The sequence below is a fragment of the Rattus norvegicus genome, chromosome 1 (genome assembly GCF_021556685.1).
Source record: "Rattus norvegicus strain SHRSP/BbbUtx chromosome 1, alternate assembly SHRSP_T2T, whole genome shotgun sequence".
In the NCBI taxonomy this organism is placed as follows: domain Eukaryota; kingdom Metazoa; phylum Chordata; class Mammalia; order Rodentia; family Muridae; genus Rattus; species Rattus norvegicus.
Window position 1 is genome coordinate 108,735,860 of NC_141534.1, and position 25,852 is coordinate 108,761,711.

The 25,852-nt window shown below is 44.8% G+C and overlaps 2 protein-coding genes and 1 long non-coding RNA gene across 4 annotated transcripts in view; 2 read left to right on the forward strand and 1 right to left on the reverse strand.

Annotated features, from left to right (window-relative positions):
* The first annotated feature begins 306 nt into the window (after window positions 1–306).
* Misfa (mitochondrial sheath formation associated) lies at window positions 307–4,472 on the forward strand. Of its 2 annotated transcripts, none has more exons than XM_087607262.1 (4): window positions 307–531; window positions 1,032–1,133; window positions 3,678–3,715; window positions 4,357–4,472. In XM_087607262.1, the coding sequence occupies exons 1-2, from the start codon at window positions 463–465 to the stop codon at window positions 1,122–1,124; spliced, it is 162 nt and encodes a 53-aa protein (XP_087463388.1). In that variant the 5' UTR covers window positions 307–462; the 3' UTR covers window positions 1,125–1,133; window positions 3,678–3,715; window positions 4,357–4,472. The 2 variants fall into 2 exon arrangements, with proteins under 2 accessions (XP_087463388.1, XP_087463389.1); XM_087607263.1 differs by having other exon boundaries at window positions 1,032–1,124.
* Window positions 4,473–7,004: 2,532 nt separating this feature from the next.
* On the reverse strand, window positions 7,005–25,088 carry Spty2d1 (SPT2 chromatin protein domain containing 1). The gene is given in 6 exon segments (NM_001401713.1): window positions 7,005–9,995; window positions 11,295–11,372; window positions 12,683–12,848; window positions 14,085–15,617; window positions 16,322–16,436; window positions 24,768–25,088. Coding segments are annotated over 6 exon segments (2,046 nt in total). The 5' UTR covers window positions 24,828–25,088; the 3' UTR covers window positions 7,005–9,901.
* LOC134483110 (uncharacterized) overlaps window positions 24,749–25,852 on the forward strand; it is a 34,821-nt gene continuing 33,717 nt past the window's right edge. Inside the window, exon 1 of the long non-coding RNA XR_015651516.1 lies at window positions 24,749–25,102. This is a non-coding gene — a long non-coding RNA (uncharacterized LOC134483110). The remainder of the gene's footprint in view (window positions 25,103–25,852) is intronic.

Here is a 25,852-nt window from a genome sequence, read left to right on the forward strand (position 1 = left end):
AATAATAGATGTATCATTTTCATAGACTGCAGGTTGTTTCATTGGAAGCTGTCATAGTGACACACATTTTCAAATCTGACCTCACATCAGTGATCTGCCTGGTGCCTGCCCCCTGGTGTAAGTCAAGTGGACTTCCTAAACCTTCATTTTCTCACTAGGTAAGTGGGGTTACAGCAGTAGTGCCGACCTTTTGGTAGTGCTGGGCATTAATGTACACAAGAACTTATGGCTGAAGTACCTATGACATACTGAATCCAAACCACATGACCAATGATGTCACAATGCCCCCCCCAGACTCCAGCTTCTTCATTAGAGACTCTCAGATCCTTTGGAACCGAGGAATGGAACTAACATGCGACAGTCTGTCAACTGAAAGTTTCATGAGTTCGCTCCTTTGCCAAGATCTTGGCGAACAGTCCCTTACCGTGTGATTGTGGCTCAGAAATTATTTTTCTTTTGGTGATGATCGTGCTGGGCTGGATACTTTTTGTTGGCCTTGCGTCCTACATGGGCACATTTCCAGAGGCGATGGTAAGTACTGGCTTTGCATCCCTGCCAGGTCTGGATCTGCCTCACTTTCCCATCTAGGTTTCTGACCAAGTAGGGAAGGGTTTTTACCACTAATTGGAAGTCAGGATGTGACAGAAATGAAGCCAGGATAATTCTCCTCATTCTACTGGGACACTCTTTTTGGAGGGGTTAGTGTCCCCTACCTCTGCTTAGATAGATAGATGTCACTTGTGTCCCCTACCTCTGCTTAGATAGATGTCTCTTGTGTCCCCTACCTCTGCTTAGATAGATGTCTCTTGTGTCCATGGTTCATGACATTTTTAACTCTGAGTGTCTGCTTTTGTTTTTTGTACAGCATTTTACACTGGACACAGTGACTAGCTTAAACCAAGTTTTAAGCCAAGTAGATGAGTTTCTATTAGGCTGGGGGTATAGTTTGAGCAGCCCCTCTCCAATCACCACAACACAGCAACTCTCCTTGGGTGGGGCCACGCCCACCCGTAATTTTCTCTCTGTCTCAGCCTCCAACTCTAAAGTGGAAAGAGAGGCTGTCTGTTCGGGAGAACAAGGCACGACGAAGGGCTCAAGCTTTGGAGGAGGAGCTGCTGCTCTGAGTGAGTCAGGTCTGTAGGTCTGGGTCCCCCCCATCCACAGAATGCTCCAACGCCCTGCGGGCTCGAGGGGACGGTTTACCCTTGTGGGAAACAGGCAAACCACAGAAGGGGGATGGCTTGAGATGTATTCAAGGACAGACGTCTGGGGGCTACTGCTGGGGAAAGCAGGCTGAGCATGGGCAGTCTGTGAGGAGCTGTGCCTCACAGGATTCCTTCTGAACAACTCCCGTTTATTAGTCCCTTCTTCCTCAAACCATATTAGCATATGTTAGTCATATAAACTATTTATCATATGTGTGTAATTATATTAAGAGCATCTATATATCCATGTCTATAATAGACTTTGATTTTATTGCTCCTTCTCTTTCCTCTCTCTCTTTTTCCTCCCTCGTCTCCTTTCTCTTCCTCAGTAGAGCCTTTGTTCTCTCTCTCTCTTTGAGATGCAGCCCTGGCTGCCCTGGAGCTCACTATGTAGACCAGGCTAGTGTCAAACTCCACCACAGAGGTCTAACTTCCTCTGCCTCCTGAGTGTTGGTGTTAGTCACGTGCCTGCCACCATAGATGGCTCAGACTGAAATGACTAAGGCAAAGCCATCTTGTCGCAACTTTTTTTTTTAATAGCTGTTTAAACATGTCTCAGCCTTCTACCCACCCACCCAACAGCTGCACCTGCCTTGCTAACACCTTTGTCTGTGATCCCTAACCATGGCTCAGACATATTAACAGAAAAATCGATGCCTGTGCAAGCTAAAGCATAAAACTAAAATAGCTAAGAGGCAGTGTAAATCAAAGGAAATTGTCGTTTGGTTATCTGGAGAACGGGGCTGAGTTTTGCAAGAAAAGAGATGTTACTAGGCTACTCCAAATCCTTCAGTGATGTGACCAACCCCCACTGGTGCGACTGTGGCTTTTGTCTTTAAAACACTGGACACCTGAGCTTGGGCCCTAAGAGACATTTTGGAGGCACAAGCGCACTCTTGGTCCAGCCATTAGAAACAGGACTCCTAGAGTTTTAAGTGGCTGCCCCGTAGCTTGCACAAAGTAATTTCAGGAGGAGCACTTCTAATGCCCCAGTCTGAAGGTCTGCCACACTAGAATTAACACAAACTTGAGATCGAGCTCTAACTTTGCAACTTACTGAGAGAACTTGAGAGGTTTAAATCTTCTGCATGTCAGTTTCTTCACAGGTACAACCGGAGATGTTTTGATCTTTTACTGTTTTCGTGAAGGTCACATTTGGGAATCTATTTTTAAGGCGAAGCTTAAAAATTAGCGAATTCCGAAAAAAAAAAAAAAGAAAAAAAATGAAAAAAGTTTGGGGATTTAGCTCAGTGGAAGGCCCTGGGTTCGGTCCCCAGCTCCGGAAAAAAAAAAAAAGAAAAGAAAAGAAAAAAAATTAGCGAATTACAAATTTTAATAAGTGAAATGAGAACCTGCCAGTGACAGTGGCTGGGCCATCCACAACACCATACAATCACCTCATTGGTGTGTGTGTGTGTGTATGGTGGGTTGGGTCGAGCGTGGGTGCAAGCCAGACCTCAGAGTGTCTCACACTCCTACCGTTGGAAACAGAAGTCAGCACAACACTCTCCCAGGAACCCCTAGTCTGGGCTTCTAGCGGTCCACCCATTTCATCCAGATTTGTTTTTTTCTAAGAGCAGTGACATTGTTTGATAAAGACCACTCTTGGTAGTCTTAATATACTGAGTCAAGGGCAGAAGGACTTGAGGGGAGATGTGGGGATGGTAGCCCCGCCCTCAGGTATAGTAAGAGCAGGAGATGGTAGCTGCTGGCCCTTGGCTCTCCCTCAGGCCTCCTAGCTCAAAACGGTCACATTGTGTGGGTGTGACGGAAGAAGTTACACCTGTTTATTGAGTCACTGTCACAGAATGTGACTCTAAGCCACAGAAATGATTTTGTGCCTGTGTGCCAGCTGGGAAAGAGTCCCAGAAGCAGCTCGAATCTTCCTTCTGTTCCTTTCCCAGGGAGTCACGCTCAGGCAGCAAGGGGGACTGGATAGCATTTTACAAAACACAAGCCTTTTCTTCCTCCCATAGTTTAACAATAGCCTAAGGCTGTTGTCCGCCAAGCTTGTTAATCCTACTCTCCCAGCAAACAAACCCAGGTGGTTCTGATTATTCACAGCCATCCTTTTCTGCCCTGAATAGTTTGAGCAAATGCATATCTTATCATGCAAATGGCTTATTAAGGTTCCAAACCTCCCTTTCCTGGTTCCCTTCATGCAAACAAACATAAAGTCCTGGTCAACCCATTGCTGCTCTAACCCCTGGGGCCCGCCCGTGTCATAGGAACTGATGTCACAATTAGTGTCTGAGTTTGGCCTCCCAAAATGGCCATTTTAGTTTAGACTAGATCTCAAAGTACACCAGTCAGGAAGTACCATGCTGGGCCACCCATCATCTGGTCTGTAATGAAGCCAGGGATCTCCAGGACTCTACAAATAGACTCAGGCCTTCCAATTAGCACCCTGCCACCGTCATCAGCCAAGGCGGCCCACGATGATTGTTGTCTTATGGCTGGTTCTTATTGCAGGAACGATGTGGAAGGGATATAAATATCCCCCAGGAGGGGTAAGTGGACTTTTGACTTCTTTACTGTTAGAGAGTCCCCGGCATTAACCCAGGAAGCATGACAAACTAACCCTAGTGACTTTAGAAACAGATTCCAGTTTTTGAGAAAATGTTCCTGTAGTTTATCTCCTATTGTTGGCTACTCAGAACTGGGGGCCAGCCAGGTTTCTTTCATGTGCTTTTAATGAGCAGACAGATGCCTCACACAGCCTAGGATGGTCTCGAGCCAGCAATGGAACCAAGGCTGCCTTGGTCCTTCTGCCTCTGCATCCTGAATGCTGAGATTCTGTGGTGCTGGGATCAGACCAGGGCCTGCTGCGTGGTAGGCATTTACCGTCTGAGCCACACCCAGTTTCCCACGTGCTTTCTTACTTACTTAAATACTTAAATAAGTATTTAAGAATGAAGGTAGAGTGTTTGTGCTCTAGGGTCAACATTAATCTCTGTAAAGCTGACGGGATGTTCAAAATGTTCAGCTTTCAGCATTATGTCCTAGATCAGCCCACTTCTGCAAACCGACCCATGGGGGTCCTGGTGGCAGTCGGTTCCCCACAGTGCTGAGTGCCTGCTAACAGGATCAGACAGCCTCCTCCTCCTCCAGTCTTAGAGCCTCCTGACGTTTGCTTTTCTCCCCCCACCAGACCCCTCTGGAAGTAAACAAAGATGACCCTGGTGAACCCATGCAGCTGTGAAGATCGCCCAACTGCACAGTTCCTGTTGTAGGTTTCGCATAAAGTAATCGCACGTTATCTTGTCATATTCTGTGTAGTTACCACACTTTTTAAGATGAACAGAAGCAATATTCTGTTGGAGAACGAGGGTGAGTGGCAGGTGGGCATGAACGGGTGTGATGACCACGGTCTGTTTGCTGGAGCCTCTAAGACTGAGACAACTGGTTTAAATTAATCCCGTTCTGTAATCTTAGGTAATGAATTTTTAGGCCCACTTTCCAAATACTATACTCCAAGTCCAGGATCCAAAGGTAAAAACTACCCCCGTGCGGGTGGTGGATGGGGGGAGTGGGGGGGGAGGGGCAGTTGTGTGTGGACGACTCATTCTCAGTATTGGGCAAGATACTAAAGTGAGACTTTAATCTTCTCCTGAACCTGCTGAAGCTGGGTATTGCCCTTATTTTACAAAGTGACCAAAGAGAAGCTGAGAGGCTCAGGTCTTTCTTGCCAGCACAGTAGAACACCCCAGGAACACCTTAGGTGCTAAGGCAATGGTCCAACAAGACCAATCTTGCTGCCTGAATAGCTCCCTCTCCTGAAAACCAAAGAAGTTAACGAAAATTCCTTTTGAAATATTTACTTTTATTATTAATTTAGTTTTATTTTTTAGAGATGGTTTCTCTTCCTGTCCTGGAACTCTCTCTGTAGAACAGGCTGACCTTGAATTCAGAGCTCAGCCTGTCGTGTCCATGCCATGTGCATTGAAGGCCAGCATACACAGGTCTGATTCTCCTGGAGTTTAAGGTGATTGTGAGCTGCCCGTGTGGATGCAGGGACTGGATCGCAGGTCCTCTGCAAGTGCTCGTGCATAGGTCATGCTCTTAATCTGAGCTCTCTCTCGAGACCTCTGGTGATCCTTTAATAGATAAGATATATAGAAACAAAACCTAACCGGCTCTCAGTATGATGCAGTGAATTTGAGTCCAAGGATGGGAACCTAAATATAAATTCTAAGCAGTTAATAAATCAGGAATGTAAGCCCCAAGATCTGACACCCTCTAAAACTGAGATGAGAGAGGTGGTGATGGGGAGACAAATATTCTGGTGACTGATGGTTCCACTGTTTAAGAGAACAGACCTGCCCCAGCAAAGCAGCCCTATAGTTTACACAGAAAATACTTGGTATTTGGTGTTCTTACCCTTTTTTAAGAGGTCCCACACTGAGAGCGTGTTTGTGTGCTCACTGTGGAGACCAAGTCAATGCCTGGTGTCTTTTATTATTTTATCACTCTACCTTGATTAGACTGGCCAGCCAGGGAACCATGGGAACCCACCTCTGCACTGCCAAGTGCTGGATTTACAGATGGCCGCCATCATGCCTCCCTTTTATGTGCTGACCTCTGAACTCAGAGACTCTTTTCACACCTCTTTTCACCTTTACACCAATCCACCCTCTTGCCCCTAAATGACCCTGCCTATGGAGAGGAGAGTGGATATAAAACCCACACAAGTAAATCGTAGTAACTGGGAATCTGGACATTATCAGTAGCTCTTACATTCCTCACATGACCTAGACTCAGCACATTGTAGTGGGTCAAATTATTTACATTCTCCGCATGCATGGGTGTGTCCACTAATCCTGTGACATTCCTAAGGACCTGCCTTAGTCTCACCCACCGTCAGTCCATGTGTATCTCTGGCATGTACTGAGGCCAGAATGCACTGGGTGTCTGTACTCTTTCACAACCTTGCTCCCAGGTAAGCCGTCTTTAGGGACTGGGGGCTTGTTGGCCAGGCTTGGCTAGAAGCCAGCAATCCCCAGCTCCTGTCCTGCCATTCTTGCAGCGGGGCTTACACAAGGGTGTGGGGTGCTCATCTGGCTGTGTGTGTGCTACACTGTTATTGTCCTGATGGTTGTCCGGGGAACGCGCTTTAACCACTGAGCCATTTCTTCAGCTCCAGCTCTTCACAGGGGTTTGAACTGATAATTCTGACAAGAGGAATTATATAGCGGCTCTGCTGTTGCTTTTCCATTTGAATAAACCTTCAAAACCCTGAGTCACAAAGCTAGATTTCATTGCTCTAACCACGTCCAGCTTTTTATTTTATTTTATGTTGTGTTTTGAGTGTTTTGCCTGCATGCCTGGTCCTGGTGGAGATTAGAAGAGGGTGTCAGGGCCCCTGGGACTGGGATTGAGCCACCATGTGGGCGCTCAGAATTGAATTATGAGTCCTTTTTTTTTTTTTTCGGAGCTGGGGACCGAACCCAGGGCCTTGCGCTTGCCACTGAGCTGAATCCCCAACCCCTGAATCTGAGTCCTTACAAGGGTAACAAGTACTCTTAACCGCTGAGCAAACTCTCCAGCCCCCATTTTCCATTTTTTTTTTTTAACTTGGCATCTGAGAACACAATAGTATTCTAGCTGACAGTGGGAGGGTGGAAGAGAAATCAGTGGTAGGCTGACCAGATACAGGTATATAAGGGACGACAAGCAGGAGTGTGTCCCAGGGACAAGCTTGACCTTGGAACCTAATAAGCCTACAGAGGGTCCCAGTTAGTACAGTATTCCAGGTGAGAAGGAGTAGCTTCAAGTTCTGTCAATAAATGAGAACCAGTAAAAATATCAACAAAATATTTTAATGCCTACAATTTCTTGTATACATAAATTGCAAGACATTCACCTGTATATGCAAAAGTATACTCTTCTGCAGGTCAACAGCACCAGAAAACAAGCTAAGCTATGCCAAAGTGTTTGTTTTTCTTTCATATTTGATGTGTCCATTATGTAGAAGATATCATGGATTTAATAATGCCAAAGAAATCTATATTCCACTCTTAATCACACACTGAACACCTGAATATGTATTTCATCTCATCCACTCACACAATAAATAGTCTAATCAGCACACTGAAAATAAAACAACCAGTCTCTCTTTATATATTTATTCTTTTTCCAAAAATGTTTTGGTCTCCTGCTATATCTCAGAAATGTACTACTAGCTGCTTTTAAGTTATAAAGTACAAAATAATTTATTTCTTGGAGAAAATCTTGGGGGGTTACCATTACAAAAATGAAATTTTGAGTTCCTGTAGACTTTGTTAGTCTTTGAACTTTCTCATGGCACATATCTAGGGCTGCCTGGGACACGTGGTACCCTGCCTCTAAATGGACACGACGCATCCATCACTTAGAGAAAATACAAAGACCAGTTCTGAAGTAGCCTTAAGAGAGTGCCCTTTGCTTTAGCAAGGGGACTGTGCAATCGGAGCCATGAGTTCTCTGAAAATGACTTTCTTGTCACATAATTTGTCAGAGAATGCCACACCCATGATCATGTAACATTACAATTGTGGTACAACATTACTACATTCGAGAATTAACATTACCCAATAAAAGGCACATCTTCAAATATTGAATCAAGATCTGAAAATCAAAACAGTAGCGAGAATACATTAAAAATCAAGCACTTAATTTGTAAACCTTGAAAAAAATAACAGCCTGCTGCTGTTTCTTCAAAGGCTTGTGAGCTTTTTTTCTAAGTGGTCAAGAAATATAGAAGAGCAAAGTGGAAGACATGATTTGGACTTACAATCTTTCTTTCCTGTGTTTTCTCAACGAGTCACACAAGCGTACTTATGTAAAAGTTGATGCATGTCTGTTACAGAAATGCATGCATACATGACAGACATTACAATCTCAATCTACTGAGCTCTGAAACTTTAATCTAGCACAACGGCTCCTTTCTGTGCAAACAGCTGCACCCTGACATTGAGTACAGTAAACTTTCAGCCGCCAGTAACTTTGACTGCAATGACAGAGTCCAGAGTATGGATATGAAAAAAGGTTATTCAGGGAAAATCAGAGGAGGGGAAACATACAAGTGACAGCAATGACACAATGCTCAAACCTACTTATCAAGTGGAATCTTACTCCCTTTGTATTAGCGGTGGGCTAGGGAAAGGGAAGTTAATAGACTCTGTTCCCAGTGTATAAAGACCTACATGGAGACTCATAGTGTTCTATACCCTCTAAAATTAAATCCTTGCACTTTCTCAAAGTCTGAAACTCAATTCAAAATGAGTTTGTTTTAAGGACTGGGTCAAATGGTCCCACAAAGGAAGGCGAAACATGATTACCCATAATACTCAAGCTTAAAGAATGAAGACATCATGGACAAAATGCATAAAGTCTGGACCTGTTGAAAAGATTACTTTGTAGGACAGCCTCTCCAGCTTCCCACCCATCATGGCTTAACAGTTTAAGACAGCCAGAGTCATGTGGAATTGTCCCACAATCCAAATTCTGGCTACTCCCAACCCTCCACACTCCAGTCTCTAGCGTGGTATTTCATTTTCTGTTGCTGACTGTCCTCGAGACATGGCTTCCTTCCAGCCAGACCATAGATCAGCCTGGATGGACTCTAGGCTGAAGTGACATCAAGTCTGTAGGTCTGGCTTTAAGCAGGATAGAACTTAAGGTTTCACACAGCTCAGTAAAACACCAACAACAGGGAAAATTATCTCTTCACAGTGCATAGTTAGAAATAAAAGTGCAATACGGACAAAGAGAGGTGGTATTCCTGATACACTAAATATTTGGCTTTTTGGTCATTAACATTTTCTAAGGAATTTAAGCTACAAATGCAATGTTATTAACATCAAGGGGTACAGGGTCACCTTAGGGTCCCAAACAGCATTTTAATTGGGAGAATAAAGCAGAAGGGGCCAAAATACATGTTGCTTGCTAATTTTTAAACTACTAACCTTTCAAATCTAATATCTGAATAACCATCTTTCTTTAATATAAAAAGGAATTAAACAAACAAAAAACTAATCACCATAATAGTAAGGGCCCTCATCTACTTCAGGCAAAATCAACATAACAGAAAGCTTGAAAGGAGAACTGGAAAAGAACATTCTTGTTCCGGCAAAACTGGTATTTTAACTTAAGAAATTTTTATTACCTAATATCAATTAAGAATGCTTAGCATCCAATTCACAAATAAGCTAAATACAATATAATTCATTCTATTTTGTGTGTCAAAGTCACGTAATATCTATAAAGCCTACTCTTTCCTGGGTTTTCAATTCAAACATAGACTAGGACAGGTCACTTTATTGCTGGCAGCATTCACAGAAGGGCCAGGCCCTTCCTAAGGACAAGTGAGACTGCGATCTGGGTGGTACCCTACTCACATGTCAGTCTCCTTGTGAAGTAGCAAAGGAACAGCGATCAGCTGACTGGGGAGCGGTCCCACAGTAGCATGCATAGCTCATCAGGATCACGCCGACCCCGGGAATGGCTGACTTCAGCAGAGCACACAGCCAGCATTACAGGTCCCACCCTGGACTATCTGAAAACACTGCACACTCAAACGATAGCCTGCAAACGAAAGCATGTATTCCTTCCTCTTGCGTGCCCATGGGTGAATCTAAGCCGCTAAGAGGCTTGCTCAGTCTGAAGGCAGGAAATCCTTGCAGCAGTGTCCCTCCCAGAATTCACAGCAGCAGCAGCTAGTGTCGCTTCAGCTTCTTGGCCTTTCGACGTTTCATTTCCTCCTCTTCACGCCTCATTTCCTCCAAGTCCTCTTGCATACCTAGTCTTAAACTATGGAGAGATTGTTTTGAAGGATCGTGTTAATATACATGAAATTACAACTTCAAAAAGCAAAATTGGCATCTCAACAGAATGTTCATGTGGATTGGCTGATAAGTTTGCCCCTCTGTGACAGGCACATAAAACACACACACACACACACACACACACACACACACACACACACACTTTAAATAAAACAGGGTCACAGACAGAAAAATGTAGAATAAAGATTTCACAAGAAGAATGATGAAAAAGTCTTAACATCCAAAATTAAAACAAGACTTATTATAAGACCAGGCAAGGTGGTGAATGCCTTTAATCTCAGCACTCGGAAGGCAGATTTTTGTGAGTTCAAGGCTAGCCTGGTCTACAGAGTGAGTTCTAGGACAGCCAGGGCTACACAGCCCTGGCTGCTTTTTTGTTTTTTAAAAAAAAATCTATGTCTATATGCGTGCAGGTGCTTGGTCAGAAGACAGATTCCATGGAGCAGAGTTGGGCAGTTCTGGGCCACCTGATATGGGTGTTGGAAACTGAACTCTGGCCCTCTACGACAGCAGTTCTCCTTAACAACTGAGCAATCTTTCCACCCTTTTCAAAAACATTTGAAAATAAAGAAGCATGAGTTTGATCCTTGATACCCATATAAAGGTAGAAAAGAAGCGACCCTCCCCCCACATACACACTTAGTATAAAAAACCCAGGAAACATTCATTCATTGTAATAGTTCATATTCTTTTTTCTTAATACTTATTTTAACATTTTATCTAGTTAGAGGAGGGAAGGTCAAGAGAAAAAAAGCGGTTTAGTGTTTTGTGTTAGGACTGAGGTAAATTGTTCCAGTATAATAGGGAATTATCATTAACACTATAAGCAAAGTAATTGTTTGTTACCCTTACCTAAGAAACTCTTGGAAACTCACCACTGGGCAGTCAAATAAGGAGGTAGAGAGAATCTAATCTACTCCCATTAGGTCCCCGAGGTAGCAAAGTTAACAAGTTCCAACCAAGACAAGTCTGGTGGGCACAGAAAAGCAAACAGCCCATGGTAGACTTGGCGAGGCTTCTAATCTTACTATACATCCCACACGAGACACTGTAATCACCTGGGTACACACTGCTAACCCCAGAAGCTTCAGTGACTAAAGCAGTACATTCTAATTTTACAAATGGGAAAACCTCAGAAAGGCAAGGCATCCACCTGCAGCTCTCACAGGCAGCCAGCAGCACTGCCATCTAGAGAACTGTGGCCCAGGCCCCATGTGAGACCCTGCAGCTGCAGGCTTGAGATGTTTGTACACAACATGCTCACCTCTTGGCTTCCTCCTTCTGCTGCTCCTTCCAACTGCTCTCCATATAACGTAAGGCATAGTCACTTTCGTCTTTGTATCTGGCAAGAAAGCAAAGTCAAAAATGAACAGAGTTGCACTTTTTTCTCTTGGGTTTTCTGAGACCGTGTTTCTCTGTGCAACAGCCCTGGCTGTCCTACAATAATCTGTCGACCAGGCTGGACTCGGGGATCCTCTTGTCTCTGCCTCCCAAGTGCAGTGACAAAGGCGTGTGCCGCCACTGCCCAGCAAGATTTGATTTTCTTAAAAGAGCTACAGCCTCTCATTACAACAAAACCAAACTACCCGGTGTCAGGACTCCTGCTGCCTTGTCTGGGAGTGAGAATGGCAGAGTGGGTAGAAATGGGTATTGGAGTAAAGGCATTAAATGAGCCTTAGGTGCCTACAAGGCAACTCTTCCAGAACCCAGCATTAGCAAAAGCACCAAACTCAACAAGGTGTCCTCAACCAGCTGCATTTATCTAATAATTCACACCTGGCAGACAAGACCTTCCCAATGGCAGACTGAGGCAGAGACGCTCGATAACGGCAGCGTTAGCAGACGGTGCTGCTGCTCCATGGCTGCCATGTGCTCCAGAGCGGCCCCTCCTCTCACCGTGCCGTGCATCTTGGATGCTGTCTGGATGGCCTGGTTTCTAGAGGGGCTCTAAAGCTGTGCCGACACTGTGTCTTAGGAAGTGTGACAGTCTCACTGTCTCACACACACGCCCTCACTCAAGTCTTCCAAAGTGTTACCTGGAAATTCCCTGCAGTTCACCACCTCTGGCGCCACAGCTCGTCTGTCTCTATTCCACGGATCTGCTTCACTCCCAAGCTTTTAAAGAAAGCAGCCTCCACACCAACAACACAAACGACTCTGAATTCCTTAGAACTATCTTGTGCCCTATCTTAGTTAAGGCTTCCCTGGGAGGAAAGGGTTCAATTCACTGCATATAAAGTCCATTATCCATAGAAGCCAGGGCGAGAACTCGAAGTAGCAGTGGATGCTGAGGCTGCCTGCTGGCTTGCTCCTCAGAGCTCACTCAGTGGGCTTTCCTACAGCACCCAGGACCACCAACCTTGGGGTGACGATGCCATTAGAGAGCTGAGGGCCCTCCCAAATCAGTTATCAAGAAAATGTACTAGAGACTTCCCGAAAGGCCAATCTCACTAGCGGCATTTTCTTAATTTGAGTTTTCCCTTCCTGTGTCAAGTTCTCTCTAGGCTGTGACAAGCTGACATTAAAAACTAGTCAGCGAGGGCTCTTAAGAAGCATCACCACCCAAAGGTTTCTAACTAAGCATTCGCTGCCTCTACTGTTCATGTTTCTCCCCTATAAATGAGTTTATGTTTAGGTAAATCTTTGGCTTACTTCTTTCGGTCATAGCCAAAGATCTCTCGAATGTGCTTGGATATTTCTTCCTGAGGTTCTCCTTCATCTTCGATGAAATCATCCATTTCCGAGTCATATTCATCATCATCATCATCATACTCTCGAGGCCTTTTGTAGCCAGTGGGGAAGGGTAGCCTCTGAGGACCTATGAACAAAAGCCATGTAAGAACACTGTATGGAGGAATAGTTCCTGCAGGGGACCATGTCACCTAGGATTCAGAGAAACACTACGATGGCACCCCTGAAAGCAGGGTGCACCAGACGGCTCAAGCACCCAAAGGGACGGAGCTCCTGGGCATCTTAGCAAGCCTCAGAGCCTTGTCAGAGATTTTCTAGCTTAGTTATTCTGGGATTTAAAAGATCAGTAAAATTTCTGAAGCTGAGTCAAGTTATAAACTACCACAGCACCATTAATTTTTAATTTTACCAAATACACATACCAAAAGTAGTTTCCTATTTTTTTTTTTTACAGTGAAATTTTCATTTCACTTAAAAATTCAAAGACCTGCACATGCCCAAAGTGTCAACTATCTGAGCCAACAGTTTGAAGAAGTCCTGGACAACATAGGAAGAACCTAGCTTAGAAAAAAAAAAGCATGAAACATTGTCAGAATTATAATTGCTTTTATAGAGTGTTAAAAGTACGACTACATTAAACCCAGCACTCAGGAGGTAGAGGTGGGGGATCAGACATTAAAGGTCACCCTCAGCTATATGTTAAGTTCCAGGTCAACATGAGCTATCTTGTCTAAAAACAAAACAAAACAAAGCCTACGACCCCAAATGAACAAACAACAAAATAAAACAAAAAGCAAACCACCCATGAACTGAAGAACAACTTTGCAAGAGACAGGTACTCAACCACAGACCAGTGTCTGAGAGCAACTTTCTAGTCTCTGGCTGAAAAGCATGCGGCACGCAGCGGTCAGTGCCTCTAAACTCTGAGATGGCAGATTCCTAAAGCACCAAGTGACAAGGCTCTTCACACACCCGTTAAAAGGAACAGAACTCAGGGCAGCCTAAATAGCTGATGGTACGGGGAAGCGTTTAACAAATATCTGCTGAACGACAGAGTGGCAAACGCTCTAAGTTCTTAATTCTCTCGTCTCCAAGTTTTAGTCTTCACATAGAACATTATCCTACAGAACCACTATGTCCAGTCACCACCTCTCACATCACAAAGCCAGGTTTCCTGCATGTGAGAGAGACAAGGTGGGGACTGTGAGCAGGGGCTCCTAGATAAGCCCTCTTTTCTACTATCAACAATGAGCACATTACAGGGCTTGTGAAAGTGGTCACAGGGTTCCTGATTCTATAAGCAAGGTCCTTTCTCCAAAGGCCTCGTGATAAATATATTCTTTAAGATGAGGGTCAATTTTACCTTGGGCAGATCTGTAGCCAGAGGGGAGAGGCTTCATTCCATTCATCTGTCCATTGCTTGACCGACTAATAATATTCTTCGAAGAAATTGTCTCTGAGACAACAGTGCATTTGGGCTTTGTGGGGACACCAGAGTTACTAACTGTTCGTCCAGGTCCTAAGCTGCTCACTGGTCTTCCAGGGCCTGAACTGGCAGTTCGTCCAGCTGGAATGGAACCACTTATGGGTCTCCCAGGGCCACTGACTGACCGCCCAGGAAGGCCTAGATTGTTCATTGGTCGTCGAAGGTCATGTGGACTGTTTATAGGCTGCCCAGGGCCTCCAGAACTGCCCACAGGTCTTCCAGAACCAGCAGATCCACTGATGGGACGCCCGGGGCCATTAGAGCTGCTTGCAGGTCGCCCAGGGCCACTTGTACCATTGAGTGTTCGTCCAGAGGGATGTGAATTGCTGGCCGGCTTTCTGATTCCACTGACTGACTGCTCAGGCCCTGAGCTGGAGCTGCCGTTCTGGCGCCTGGGCACAGGGCCAGAACTAAGTGCAGGCCGAGCTGTACCCGGGCCAGGTTGCCCCGGAGCAGAGCCAGAGTTGCTGCCCGGTTGTCTGACACCTGGACTCTTAGCTTTGTTGTGTGAGAGAACTGTGGGCCCCGGCTTGGAATGGCTCGGATGAGAAGAAAGAGATTTTTTGGCTTTGTGCTCAGAAGCAGATTTCTGAGTCCCGCTAGCAGCAGTCTTTGGGACACTTGGTGCACAGGTGCTGGGGTGGGACTTTCCCGCCCCATTGAAGACAGGCCTGCTGTGACCCTCTCGAAGTGAGGGCTGGGAGCTACTGCCAGATCCTACCTTGGTCCTCTCTCCTGGCAGGGATTTGGATGAAGGCAAAGCTACTTGTTTCTCATTGGCTGTGCTGGGTCTGAATTTCTTCTCAGCGTGAGGAGGGGGCAATCCTTTGGAAGGAGGCTGCCTGTCCCCGGCACCTTTGCTGGGCTGTGTGCCCCTGATGTCTTTATGAGAGGGCGCCCTTTTGGACATGGCTGGAGGTAGTTTGGCGTCAGGTTCAGGTTTCTTTTTCCTATGCTTCCGTTCAAGAAACTCTCGCTCCCTCAGTTCCTCTGCGGTCAGGGGCCGATCTTCTGCTTTTTTCACTACCTTGATCTCCACTGGTTCAAACTGCTTCTTCTCAGCTAGCCTCAGTAAGTCAGTGAAGTTCATGGGTGATGGGGCACTTTTAAGGGGGGCCTTTGGTTTGCTTTCAACCTTGGGAGGCTCTTGCTCCTCCTCATAGTCCTGGTCCAAATCGGCCTGATTGTATTCTATGAAGTCTTCCTCCTCCATATCATACTCCTGATCAGTTCCCTGGTTCAGGGGACTTTCCACCACCTGTCTCTTCTTTGTCTTTTCCTCGATAGGAGTCCCATCGTAACCATGAAAATTGTCCTTTGTCCTCTTGGCCATAGCTCTTGCTTTTTTGTCATGTTTGAGCTCAATTCGCTTTTTCACTAGTTCCTCTTTCCTTTTTTTCTCTTCCAAGGCTGAAAGGAGTAAAACAAGAGCACATTATTTCAAGCCTCAGCGTAGCAGCTGCTCCTGTGACGTCAGTGCACAGCCAAAGCTCAGTGTTAAATTATGGTTTTCTAGATATCTGTCAAATAAGGAAGTGGGTCATATATGAGCTTCTCTTAATGACTAAGCAGGTAAGGGACTTGGCTTTTGGTTAAAATGCACAAATGTCTCAAATACACTTAAGTCAATGAAACACTAGCACCACTGAAGCTGTTAAGAACGAATGAATGAAAACCTGTAACAGTACCAGGACCAAGGTAAGGAATGAAGACATACGATGGCTAGTCAAATGGTCGATACACCAGGCCTTTTCATGTCTCCCCACCTTCCCTCATGAGATTAAGGCCTTGCTGTGTTGTCCCTGCTGCTCTGAATCTCCTGAGCTTAGGAAATGATCATGCCTCAGTTGCTGTATACCCGGGTGACAGGTGACTATCACTATGCCCAGCTCCACAAAGCCTTGGGGGTGGGTGAGTTGGGGTTAGAGAGAACAACACAAATAACCAACTTCTGAGCACGCGCACACACATGCAAGCGCACAAGGACGCATGTATTTGTCTATGAAGTTAACCCAGACACACATGCAATATTCCCAAACTACTAAGCCGTTAGGTTTTCACAAACACACGTGGGTTTGGTGGCAGACAGGCCGAGAAGCAGCACAAGCACAAACCTTTCCGTCTAAGCTCCTCTTCTTTCCTCCTAAGGAAAGCTTGCACGGCTGCTGACTGGACACCTTTCACTTTTGGGTCTTTCTTCGGAGGTCCCACCGCCAAACTGTACCTTTTCTAAAAACAAAAACAATAAAAACTATAGGCAACAACACTTTACAAATATATAGTCTAGGGGCTGGGTTGTGAGGCTCGGAGGAGAGTGCTTGTCTGACGTGTATCAGCTCCGAGTTTAATCACCAGCCAGTACTGCAGAAAATGTAGAAAAGAAAGTGAGGAAAGGAAGGGAAGAGGAAGGGAAAGAACAAGGAATCTAAATGAAGAGCCTTGTTTTCTGTAATCTTTTTTTTTTTTTTAAGATTTATTTATTTTATTCATAGATGGTTGTGAGCCACCATGTGGTTGCTGGGAATTGAACTCAGGACCTCTGGAAGAGCAGTCGGTGCTCTTAACCTCTGAGCCATCTCTCCAGCCCTTCTGTAATCTTTTTTTTTTTTTTTTTTTGGTTCTTTTTTTTTGGAGCTGGGGACCGAACCCAGGGCCTTGCGCTTCCTAGGCAAGCGCTCTACCACTGAGCTAAATCCCCAGCCCCCTTCTGTAATCTTTTAACTGTAGCATTTAAGTTCATTAAATATTAATTTGCTACACAGCTCCTTTACACTGGTTTCTGAATTACCAAGATCACGAAGACTGCCCAGGCACAGATGTTATTTTTATGGACTTTGGTTTTTAAGTAATTGCATACAGAAAATGACTGAGACAGGAATAAGGATGATTTGAACCCTGAAAGAAAAAAATACTTCAATCTCTTAAATATTTACTATTAAAGAAGCATGGATAAGCAGAGCTAATTCTCGTGTCTGGGACAATGGACATAATTTATGGGCCAGCGATTGTTTTTTTAAATCACAGCCTAAGAAGAAACCCAGGCCTCACACATGCCAGGCACTCTACTACTGGGCTATATTCCAACCCTCTCTGTTTTATATGACAGACACTCTCTTTACTGAATCTGTGTCTGTGTTGGTAGTAAAATCATCTTTGTAGAAAAAGCCAGCAGTTTATAAACCCCATGCTGAGTTTATAAACCCCAACCTGTGTATGACAGACAGCCTATCATCCCCATGCTCTCCCATCCCGTGTATGACAGACAGCCTATCATCCCCATGCTCTCCCATCCCGTGTATGGCATCCTTGGAAGAAAGTCAAAGGATCTGCTTACTACAGGGCTGGTAAGCTCAAGTTTCAAGTAAATAAGTCAACTGAAAAGGCAGCTGGCCGAGAAGGCAGGCCTCATCCAACCTGAAAATCCTGCACGATGGCAGTGTTCACGACTGAATCATCTCTGCCAGAGAAATCCCAAGACAGCACCAATTACTTCCTAGTCACCCAGGCTAGGACACATTCAGATCCTATAATTAGTCCACATCTTTGTAAACTGAATTGAGAGTTCTTTCGATCCAGAAATACTACTATGAATATGATACCCGACTCCAGTTTACTAAGACATGCAGCTCACAGGCAGCATTTCACGATTTAAGTATCTTTGGTATATGCAGAGTTTCAGAATATAGTAACCACCTCAAAACGAAATCACCTACCCTCAAGTTTATACATTTAATGAAATCTTACACTGTGACAGTCAACTCTGTGTGCTCACTTGGCTTAGAACCAAACTATTTAACCAGGTGCTTATCTTCTGTGCCTGGAAGAATTTTACTGATAAGATTAACATCTGAGTCAGCTTAACTGCCATAATGCCCACAGTCCCTACTTAGCTCGGTGACTTTAGAACCCTTCTGGGGTCAGCAGAGATGAAACTACCTCAGGATGATCGCGTTAACTCCACAGTGCCTGGCCTCCCATACGAAGTTTGGACTCGCCAGCTGCACAAATAACCCCCTCCAACCATTCCTACTGTGCTTCTCCAGAGACTAGCGCCTGACAGAACAGTCTTTCAGTTGGCCTCTTCACGAACATAAAGGTTTCAAGGCTCATGTTGCTTTGTCAGGAGCTCATTCCTTAAACAGCTGAACCATGCTGCAGGGCATAGATACACAACATATTATCTGTTTGCCAGCTGGCCATCTGGACTAGTTCCAGTTTTTTGGCTTCATAAAAAAATGCTGCTGTGACATTTTAGGCGGATGGATGTTTAAATTTCCCTTGGGTATATGAATATATATATATACATATATATATATAATAATCTTTATAAACTTGAGTATTTCTTATTACATTTCGATTGTTATTCCCCTTCCCGGTTTCCGGGCCAACATCCCCCTAACCCCTACCTCTCCCCTTCTATATGGGCTCCCCCCTCTCCGATCATATATCTTTTAACACTGAATTCCATAAACCTTTCTAGAGAGGGCTGCAAGCAGACCAAAATATGTTTTGATGGAATATTTTGTAAGGTTTCCCCCAACTCACAGTAGAGAATGATGTTTAAACCTGAGGTCAGAACACTTGTGTTCTCTTTAGGCCATTTGGCATGTCTCCTGCCTCAGATGGCCACGCACTGCCATAGCAACGGCACATCAAGATGTACCTATCAATTCTGACTCTTGATTCTAGGCGCAAGGCTGCTTCATCGTCTAGGCTTCATGAAAAGCCGCTGGACTAGTTTCTTTACCCTACAAAGCCAGTCTCATCACTCTTGGACCATGAAGGATCCACCATGGTGGCACTTCTACATTTAAAATGGCACCATGGAGTTTGCCAAGATTTGTAGTTCTAAAGCCCATGCGTTTAGAACACATCAGGCTATTTAAAGACACTCCTTGCATGGAAACTCTCCAGTCATGATCGGAATTAAGACGCAGCATGCCATTCACAAGCCTTGCTCAACAAGTACGCTCCGTTAGAACCAGCATTTTACTCACCCCTGAACGCTCCTTAGGAGAAATGAGGTTGTTGTAGAAAAAATATATTTTCTGATGATTTAACATCACTTAACTATTGATTAGAGTAGTCAAATAATGTGTTCATTTTAATCAACACCACAAAGTTTTGAACACCTTCTCAAGACGCTAGCCAGGGGACGAATGCAGGAAGTAGCTCTTTGCATTAAGCTAGCTCAGCAGGATGTGGGAAAGGACGGTGAAAAGAAAACATCCAGAGCATCCATTCATGCTGGCTATGGTGTTTAGGGCCAAAACCAAACATTATGGGGTTTATAAAATCCTCAGTTAGAGTCGGGGCACAGCTCGGTGATAGAGAACTTCTAGCATGTTGGAGGCCCTGCTTCAATCCTTAGTGCTTTATTCAAATCTAACAAACGCACCCATCCAATGAGTCCTTCTTTATTAGAAATGGTCTTTAAAAACGGTGACTGGGCTTCCCTGGTGCTTAGGCATAAGCTTTGTAGCTGAATACATAGTGAATGCAGGTCTTTTGACTCCAGACCAAACATATTCCCACACTTAACTTCCTATCTAACTCCAACACTTCCCCCCTCCAGCTCAGACTTCGATCTTAAATAGAATTCCCCAAATTCTACCGGAGCATGTGTACCCAAGAGAGGTCTACAGCTGCTCTTCCCTATGTTGTCCTTTCCCTCCTTGGGAGAGGAATCACGCCTACACTTTTTAGAACAGACTTCCCATATCCCACTGTCTACCAGTTTCCAGTCCTGCTTAGCTTCAGAAATCAGACATGATCAGGAGGGCCCGTTCAGGTGGTTGGTCATAGTTGTCCGCCGTTTCTATATGCTATTGGTTTGGTTTTTGTGTTTCTTTTCTATTTTTATATTGAGAATGTCATAAAAATCCAACAGTGTTACTGCCTAAAGTTGTATTAAAGAAGAGCTGGGCAAGGAGCTTGAGTTTCTGCCTACGAAGGTGGCGAATTTTCTCACTTCAACACCCCTCCCCTAGCCCAACAGGGGGCCATGGTCAAGAGCAGGAACTGTGAAGCAGTCTGCTGGATCAGATCCCCTGTTTCATTATAGCCAGTCCCATAACTCACTGTGCAGCCTTGGGCAGCTTCTTCTCCTCACTAGGCCTCGGTCTAAAGTAAAATCTCCTTCATATGCTCATTATGGTGACTAAATTAATTAACGCAAGAAGTTCTTAGAACAGTGGCTGGCACAGCCTCAGCACAATGGCTGTTAATTGCTATCCCATTATTCAGAGATTCTCTAAGGTGTTATGGGGGAGAGAGAGACAACAGAGTCCCTGGGGAAGGGAGGAGGAGCAGCAGTTTCTAAAGCCCCTGTCCATGAAGCACTGGTTGAGAAGCACACTCTAGACTAGAGAGCAGCTGTCTGAGATAGCAGGGATGTCTTAGTCAGCCTTTAGCCCTTAGTGGGAGACCAGGATCCAATTTCCAGAGAGCAGTCACTACTGCAGCAAAACCTTTGTTAGCCCACACCGTTCTGGACAAATTTCTTACAATCCTAGCACTTGGGAGCCAGAGGCTGGCAGTTCTCTCAGAGTTTGAGGCTAGCCTGGTCTACATAATGAGTTCCATAGGCCAACTTTACATAAGATCCTGTCTTTATAAGGGAAGGCTGCTGGCAATGCCTGATTACATCATCCTGATCAGCTGTTATTTTGTGTTCAGAATTCCACTGAGAAAAGAGTCTCTGCCTAATACTTCCACACATGATGCAATCCTACCTTTGTTTTAACTAAAACATGAAGAAGATGATTGATCCATTTAAAAACAAGAGCAATGAGGGAAATATTAGTACAAACTGAGCATCCTTAATTCAAAAATCCAGAATCCAACGTGCTCCAAAAATTGGAAGTGTCTTAAGGGCTGGCTGATAGTGAAGTCAGGTAAAAGTATAAGAGACAGTTTAGTGGGACCACTATTTAGTTTTGGGTTATTCACAACCCCTTGGGAAAAAAGTCCTTGGCAGCCTGTTTCCTTTACTTGCGCGCGCGCGCACACACACACACACACACACACACACACACACACACACACGCACGCATATAGCCACTCTAAATTGCACCTAGCAACCTCAAAGCCACTCAATCCACCATTTATGTGGGTTACATGTTCTCCCCTCTCTGAAACAATGGTATACTTTCCAACCTAACGAGCAAACTTACAATTTCTACTCAAGCGTATTTCCAGTTTCCAGGGCTGACCGATTATAAGGGCTGATTAGGGTTGAGATGGTTTTGGTGCTTGCACCGTGAGGAAGAATTTAAGGAGACTAAATTAAGGAGGAACCCTTTAAGGAGAATCTCTATTTACTTGTGCATAACTGGGGGTGCACAGGGTTAAAATCAGACGTAGAGGAACATGCATAGTAGAAAAATGATTATACAACCTACCCATCAATCAAAATAAAGAACTACCCTAACTGAACCCACAGAAAACCAGGCCCCTCTTCCCCAGGCTGCAGTGATCTATCGTTGCTCTAGTGCTGTTAAGTAACGTCTTTCAACTGTAGTACTGCTTTGCTGCAAATAAGGTCATCGATGTGTGTGTGTGCCTTTTCAACTCTTGGTCAAGAACCTGGCAACACCTAACCCGAACTCTGACCTCTCCAACAAGAGGGCAGCACAAGTGGAAAACTGCTTATTTGCCTTCACACCTTGGGTTAAAGTCAGTGAAGAACCACTCTAAGGTGCTCAGTGGCTAAGAACACCTGATCCTCTGCTGAAAGACCAAGGTTCAGTTCCCAACACTCACCGAGAGGCTCACGACTTTCTGTAATGCCAGTTCTAAGGGATCTGATGCCCTCTTCCGGACTCTGGGGCACTGCATGCACGTGTCGGACAGACATACACTCAGGCAAAACACCCATATGCATAAAATAAAGTTTAAAATTGTTTTAAAGAGGAACAAAAGGGATCTTCAAGCTGTACAAGATCCAAGCAGGATAAAATTGACATTCTGAACACTATGTATGGGAGAGGGGCTCATGGGACCTGTGATCGTTTGAATCGCAATGCCTCTGCTGGCTCACACGTTTGCCTGTTTGGTCCCTAGTTGGAAGTGTCTGGGAAGACTCAGAAGGTATGGCCTTGGGGGAGGTGTATCACTGGTGTTAGGCTTCGGGATTCATTCGTAAGGTGACTTTATGCCTGGTGTCATATTGGTCATGACATCTAACCCTCTAAGCCTCCAGTAAACTCTTCTATAAGTTGCCTTGGTTATGGTGTCTTATCACAGCAATAGGAAAGCCACTCTTTGAGGTAGGAAATAAAGGTTGCTGAGCTAGTGGGTAATGGTTGCTCAGGGAGGGGGAAGTGACTTCTTTGGAGATGCAGCCTCTGGTAAACTGGCCATGCCTCACCCATGCTCATGCACGTGACTATTTAAACTCAGTGGGTCTCTCTGTGACTCACTCTCTCACCCACCCACCCACACCATGAAAGTAGGAGAAGCCTAGGGACGAAGAGACATAGTTGGAGAGGGGACAGAGGATAATGGAGGGTGACAATAATTACCATGAAACTGACAGAATAAAAAAATTAAAAATATCTCCAAACTACACAAATTTTACACAAACAAATGAATTTTGTCATTAGACCTAATTTCTATCCTCATACTTCATTATATTTATACATATATGTACACAAATGTATTTCTATAAAAATTCTGCAGAAAAATTCTGTCATGCAGAATACTTCTAGAGTCAAGTACTCCAGGTAAGGGTATACAACTGTAGCTCTGTAGGCAGCCACAGACACCTACATCTGTTGTGACAAGCCAACATGGCTGCACAGGTGTTTTGGATGTTAACCTCTTAGCTTTTAGCCCATCACCAGCCAGGTTGGCTTTCTTCAATATAGGTATGGTCTAAAAACTCTGAAGACTAGAATCTGAGTCAATTCTGATAGGATCGAAGATGATGCTGACAGGGAGAAGACAGCCAAAGGGAGAAAGGACCAAGCACGCAAAGGGATGATGTTGGTTACTGTGTCTGCCTTTTTTCCAGGAGCTTTGGCTTTTAATAGTCTGTCTGTCTGTCTCCCCCTCCCCCCCCTTAAATCTGGGTTCTGATTCTTCCACAAGACAATTCTTAGACATATAAAGCTAGTATCTTTTTAAAACAAAACAGAACAAAAACAGACAAATAAACAAAACCAAAATATTTCTCAAGATTCAAGATCTAAGATAAAATCAGACCAAATTATGCAAACATGACTATTAGACCTAACTAAATGTGACTAGATAATCTACAAATAGATAAATATTGTTGCTCCAGACCTCAAAGGCTTGTGCCCACAGATTCAACCTGCAAGACTTATGAGATGCGGCTTAGAAGAGTCTTATTGAGTGATTATTATCAGGGTGGGACATGACTGACCACATATATTAACATACATGTAATATATATGTACATATATGTGCACACATACACACATTACTTTTACTCATTATTTTAGGTAGATATATTCAAGAGTTAAAAAAATAGGCTGGATTTGACAAGAAGTGACGAGAGGAAAAAGTACAGCAACATACAAAATTATAAATTTTGCAGAATGCAAGTGAGATCTCAAGTTTCATCTGACTGACTCTAAAAGGTTAAGTCCGACACTTCACTGATTAAATCACAGGTATCACAATGCGATATATCGGTTTACAGTTGTTCTGTGGGTACCTTCTGGTGATCCAGAAATGATTAGTTTATGCAAAACAGCTACAACCCCAGAAAGCAGATGTGGCGCCACTTCAGTATTTACCTCTGAGAATATAATCGAACTCACACATCTACTGAGCAAACAGAACCCCAAAATCTGGAAGTCCACTAGGAAATGAAAGCTGAAAATGGCTTTGCCCAACCCGCTCGCATAGAGAATCGATAGATCCAAGGGACATGCGGCAAATAAAAGGTCTACCACACATCCGCAGCCCACATGATCACCTTACAGTTAGTTGGCAATGAATTTCCTGCAAAGCCCTGAACTCTTTCCAATATAAAATACCTCCTTGGCAGGTGATTCATCTTTGGTTCAGTGGGTGGGGCTACGAACCAGAGAACCCTTTCAAGAAATCACTAAACATTCACCTGAAAATCCGTATTCGACACCGCTAAAAAGACCCAAAGGCTATCAGGCGAAGTCCTTAAAGTCCCCGAGTTTCCTGGCTATACTGGTCCTCAATTTAGGGGCTGAAGTTTATTGGAAGTCAGGGGCTACTAATGCTACACAGTACCCTGTCAGGCGCCGCTCATCCCCTACTTTGCGCAACTCTTAAAAACAAAACAAAAAAACCAAAAAACAAAAACAAAAACAAAAAAAAAAACAACCCGCAAGCCGCAAAGCCTACTTTTCAGGGCACATGAGCTGTGAGACCGACCCCAAGAAAGATCTCCCTTTCCCATCCCCAGCCCTTGTGTACCCAAATCTCCGCGGAAACTCCAGAAGAGGGCGTGCGTAGTTCAGGTCTCCCTGAGGCCGACAGGCGCTCCCCTGGAAGTTCCACCCACCACATACGAACTTGACGCCTGGGTTTCCTACAGAAACCCCGGTGACTCACCGGTACATGGTTGACACCTTGTCCTTTGGAAGCGATCAGGAGGATTTCCCTGAAGTCCATGTCTGGCTGAAGAGAACAGCCCGGCTGAGCCGGGGACTCGGGAAGCGGCGGACGCGAGTCTTGTTGCTCGCTGAGCCTAAGCTCTACTGACTGGCTTGCCTTGGTGGCCCTTCTCCCGCCGCCCCTCAACACCGACACTTCCGGCGCCTTCTAATGCCGTGTACCGCCCCCGCGCTGCAGCCGAATACAATATATGTGTATGTGTGTGTACACACACACAAAACTCAGCGACTCCGCAGCGCTCGCGAGTATTTGCGCAACTTCCGCTTTCGGAGGTAAGACACGTAAAACGGGTACGTGGCCGTTGGCGTTGGCTCAAATGGGTGGGACTGAAGCGTTTTGCAGCCAATCAGACGCAATATGGCAGCTTAGGGGCGTGGATAAGGGTTTTGTGTGTGTGCCGGGGAGAGTGATGAGTTTGAGGATCTTCGCGGCGGGAGAGGATTTCAGTGCAAGTTCCGGTGTGGGGTGGGCACTGTACCCCCTTCCATATCTGGACTCTGTAGGTGTCACGGGTGGATGCTTAGATTCCTAATGGCGGGGTTCCAACAGCTGGTGCGACAGGTCTGGAGCAAGGGATCTCAGTTTGTCTCTCGGGAGCCCCGAAGCTACGCATGCGCAAACAGATCCTGTTCTTCGCCTGGTTCTCCGAAGTCAGTTATCTCACGGAGGCACCCCGCTGCTTTTTTAAAAGCCTAGGGAATGAGCGAAGACTTTAGTCACATGCCAAGCAGAACTTGACTCTGACGCACTGCAGAACATAGAGCATTCATTGGGAGTCTAGCCTGAGTTTCTTTTGAGTTATCTTGAACTTGGTCATTCCAGCTCAATAAAGTACACGTGAATAACTCTATATACCTGGGTCTGGGGGTGGGAATGGGCTACGGATCGTTCTGTGTGATGGAAATACCCCCAAACTGAACTGTTGGGGGGGTGGCTGCATTATTTACTTTTTTTTTTTTTTTTTGGTACAGTTGAAAGGGGTGAGTGTATTCTGTAGACCTTATTCTGTGAATTGATGTTAG

What these genes read in the sequence shown, in the direction of transcription:
- Misfa (XM_087607262.1), top strand. Translation starts at nt 463, where the DNA reads ATGATCGTGCTGGGCTGGATACTTTTTGTTGGCCTTGCGTCCTACATG. An exon ending in GCACATTTCCAGAGGCGATG is followed by an intron (nt 532 to 1,031) that starts GTAAGTACTGGC and finishes TCTCTGTCTCAG; the next exon opens with CCTCCAACTCTAAAGTGGAA.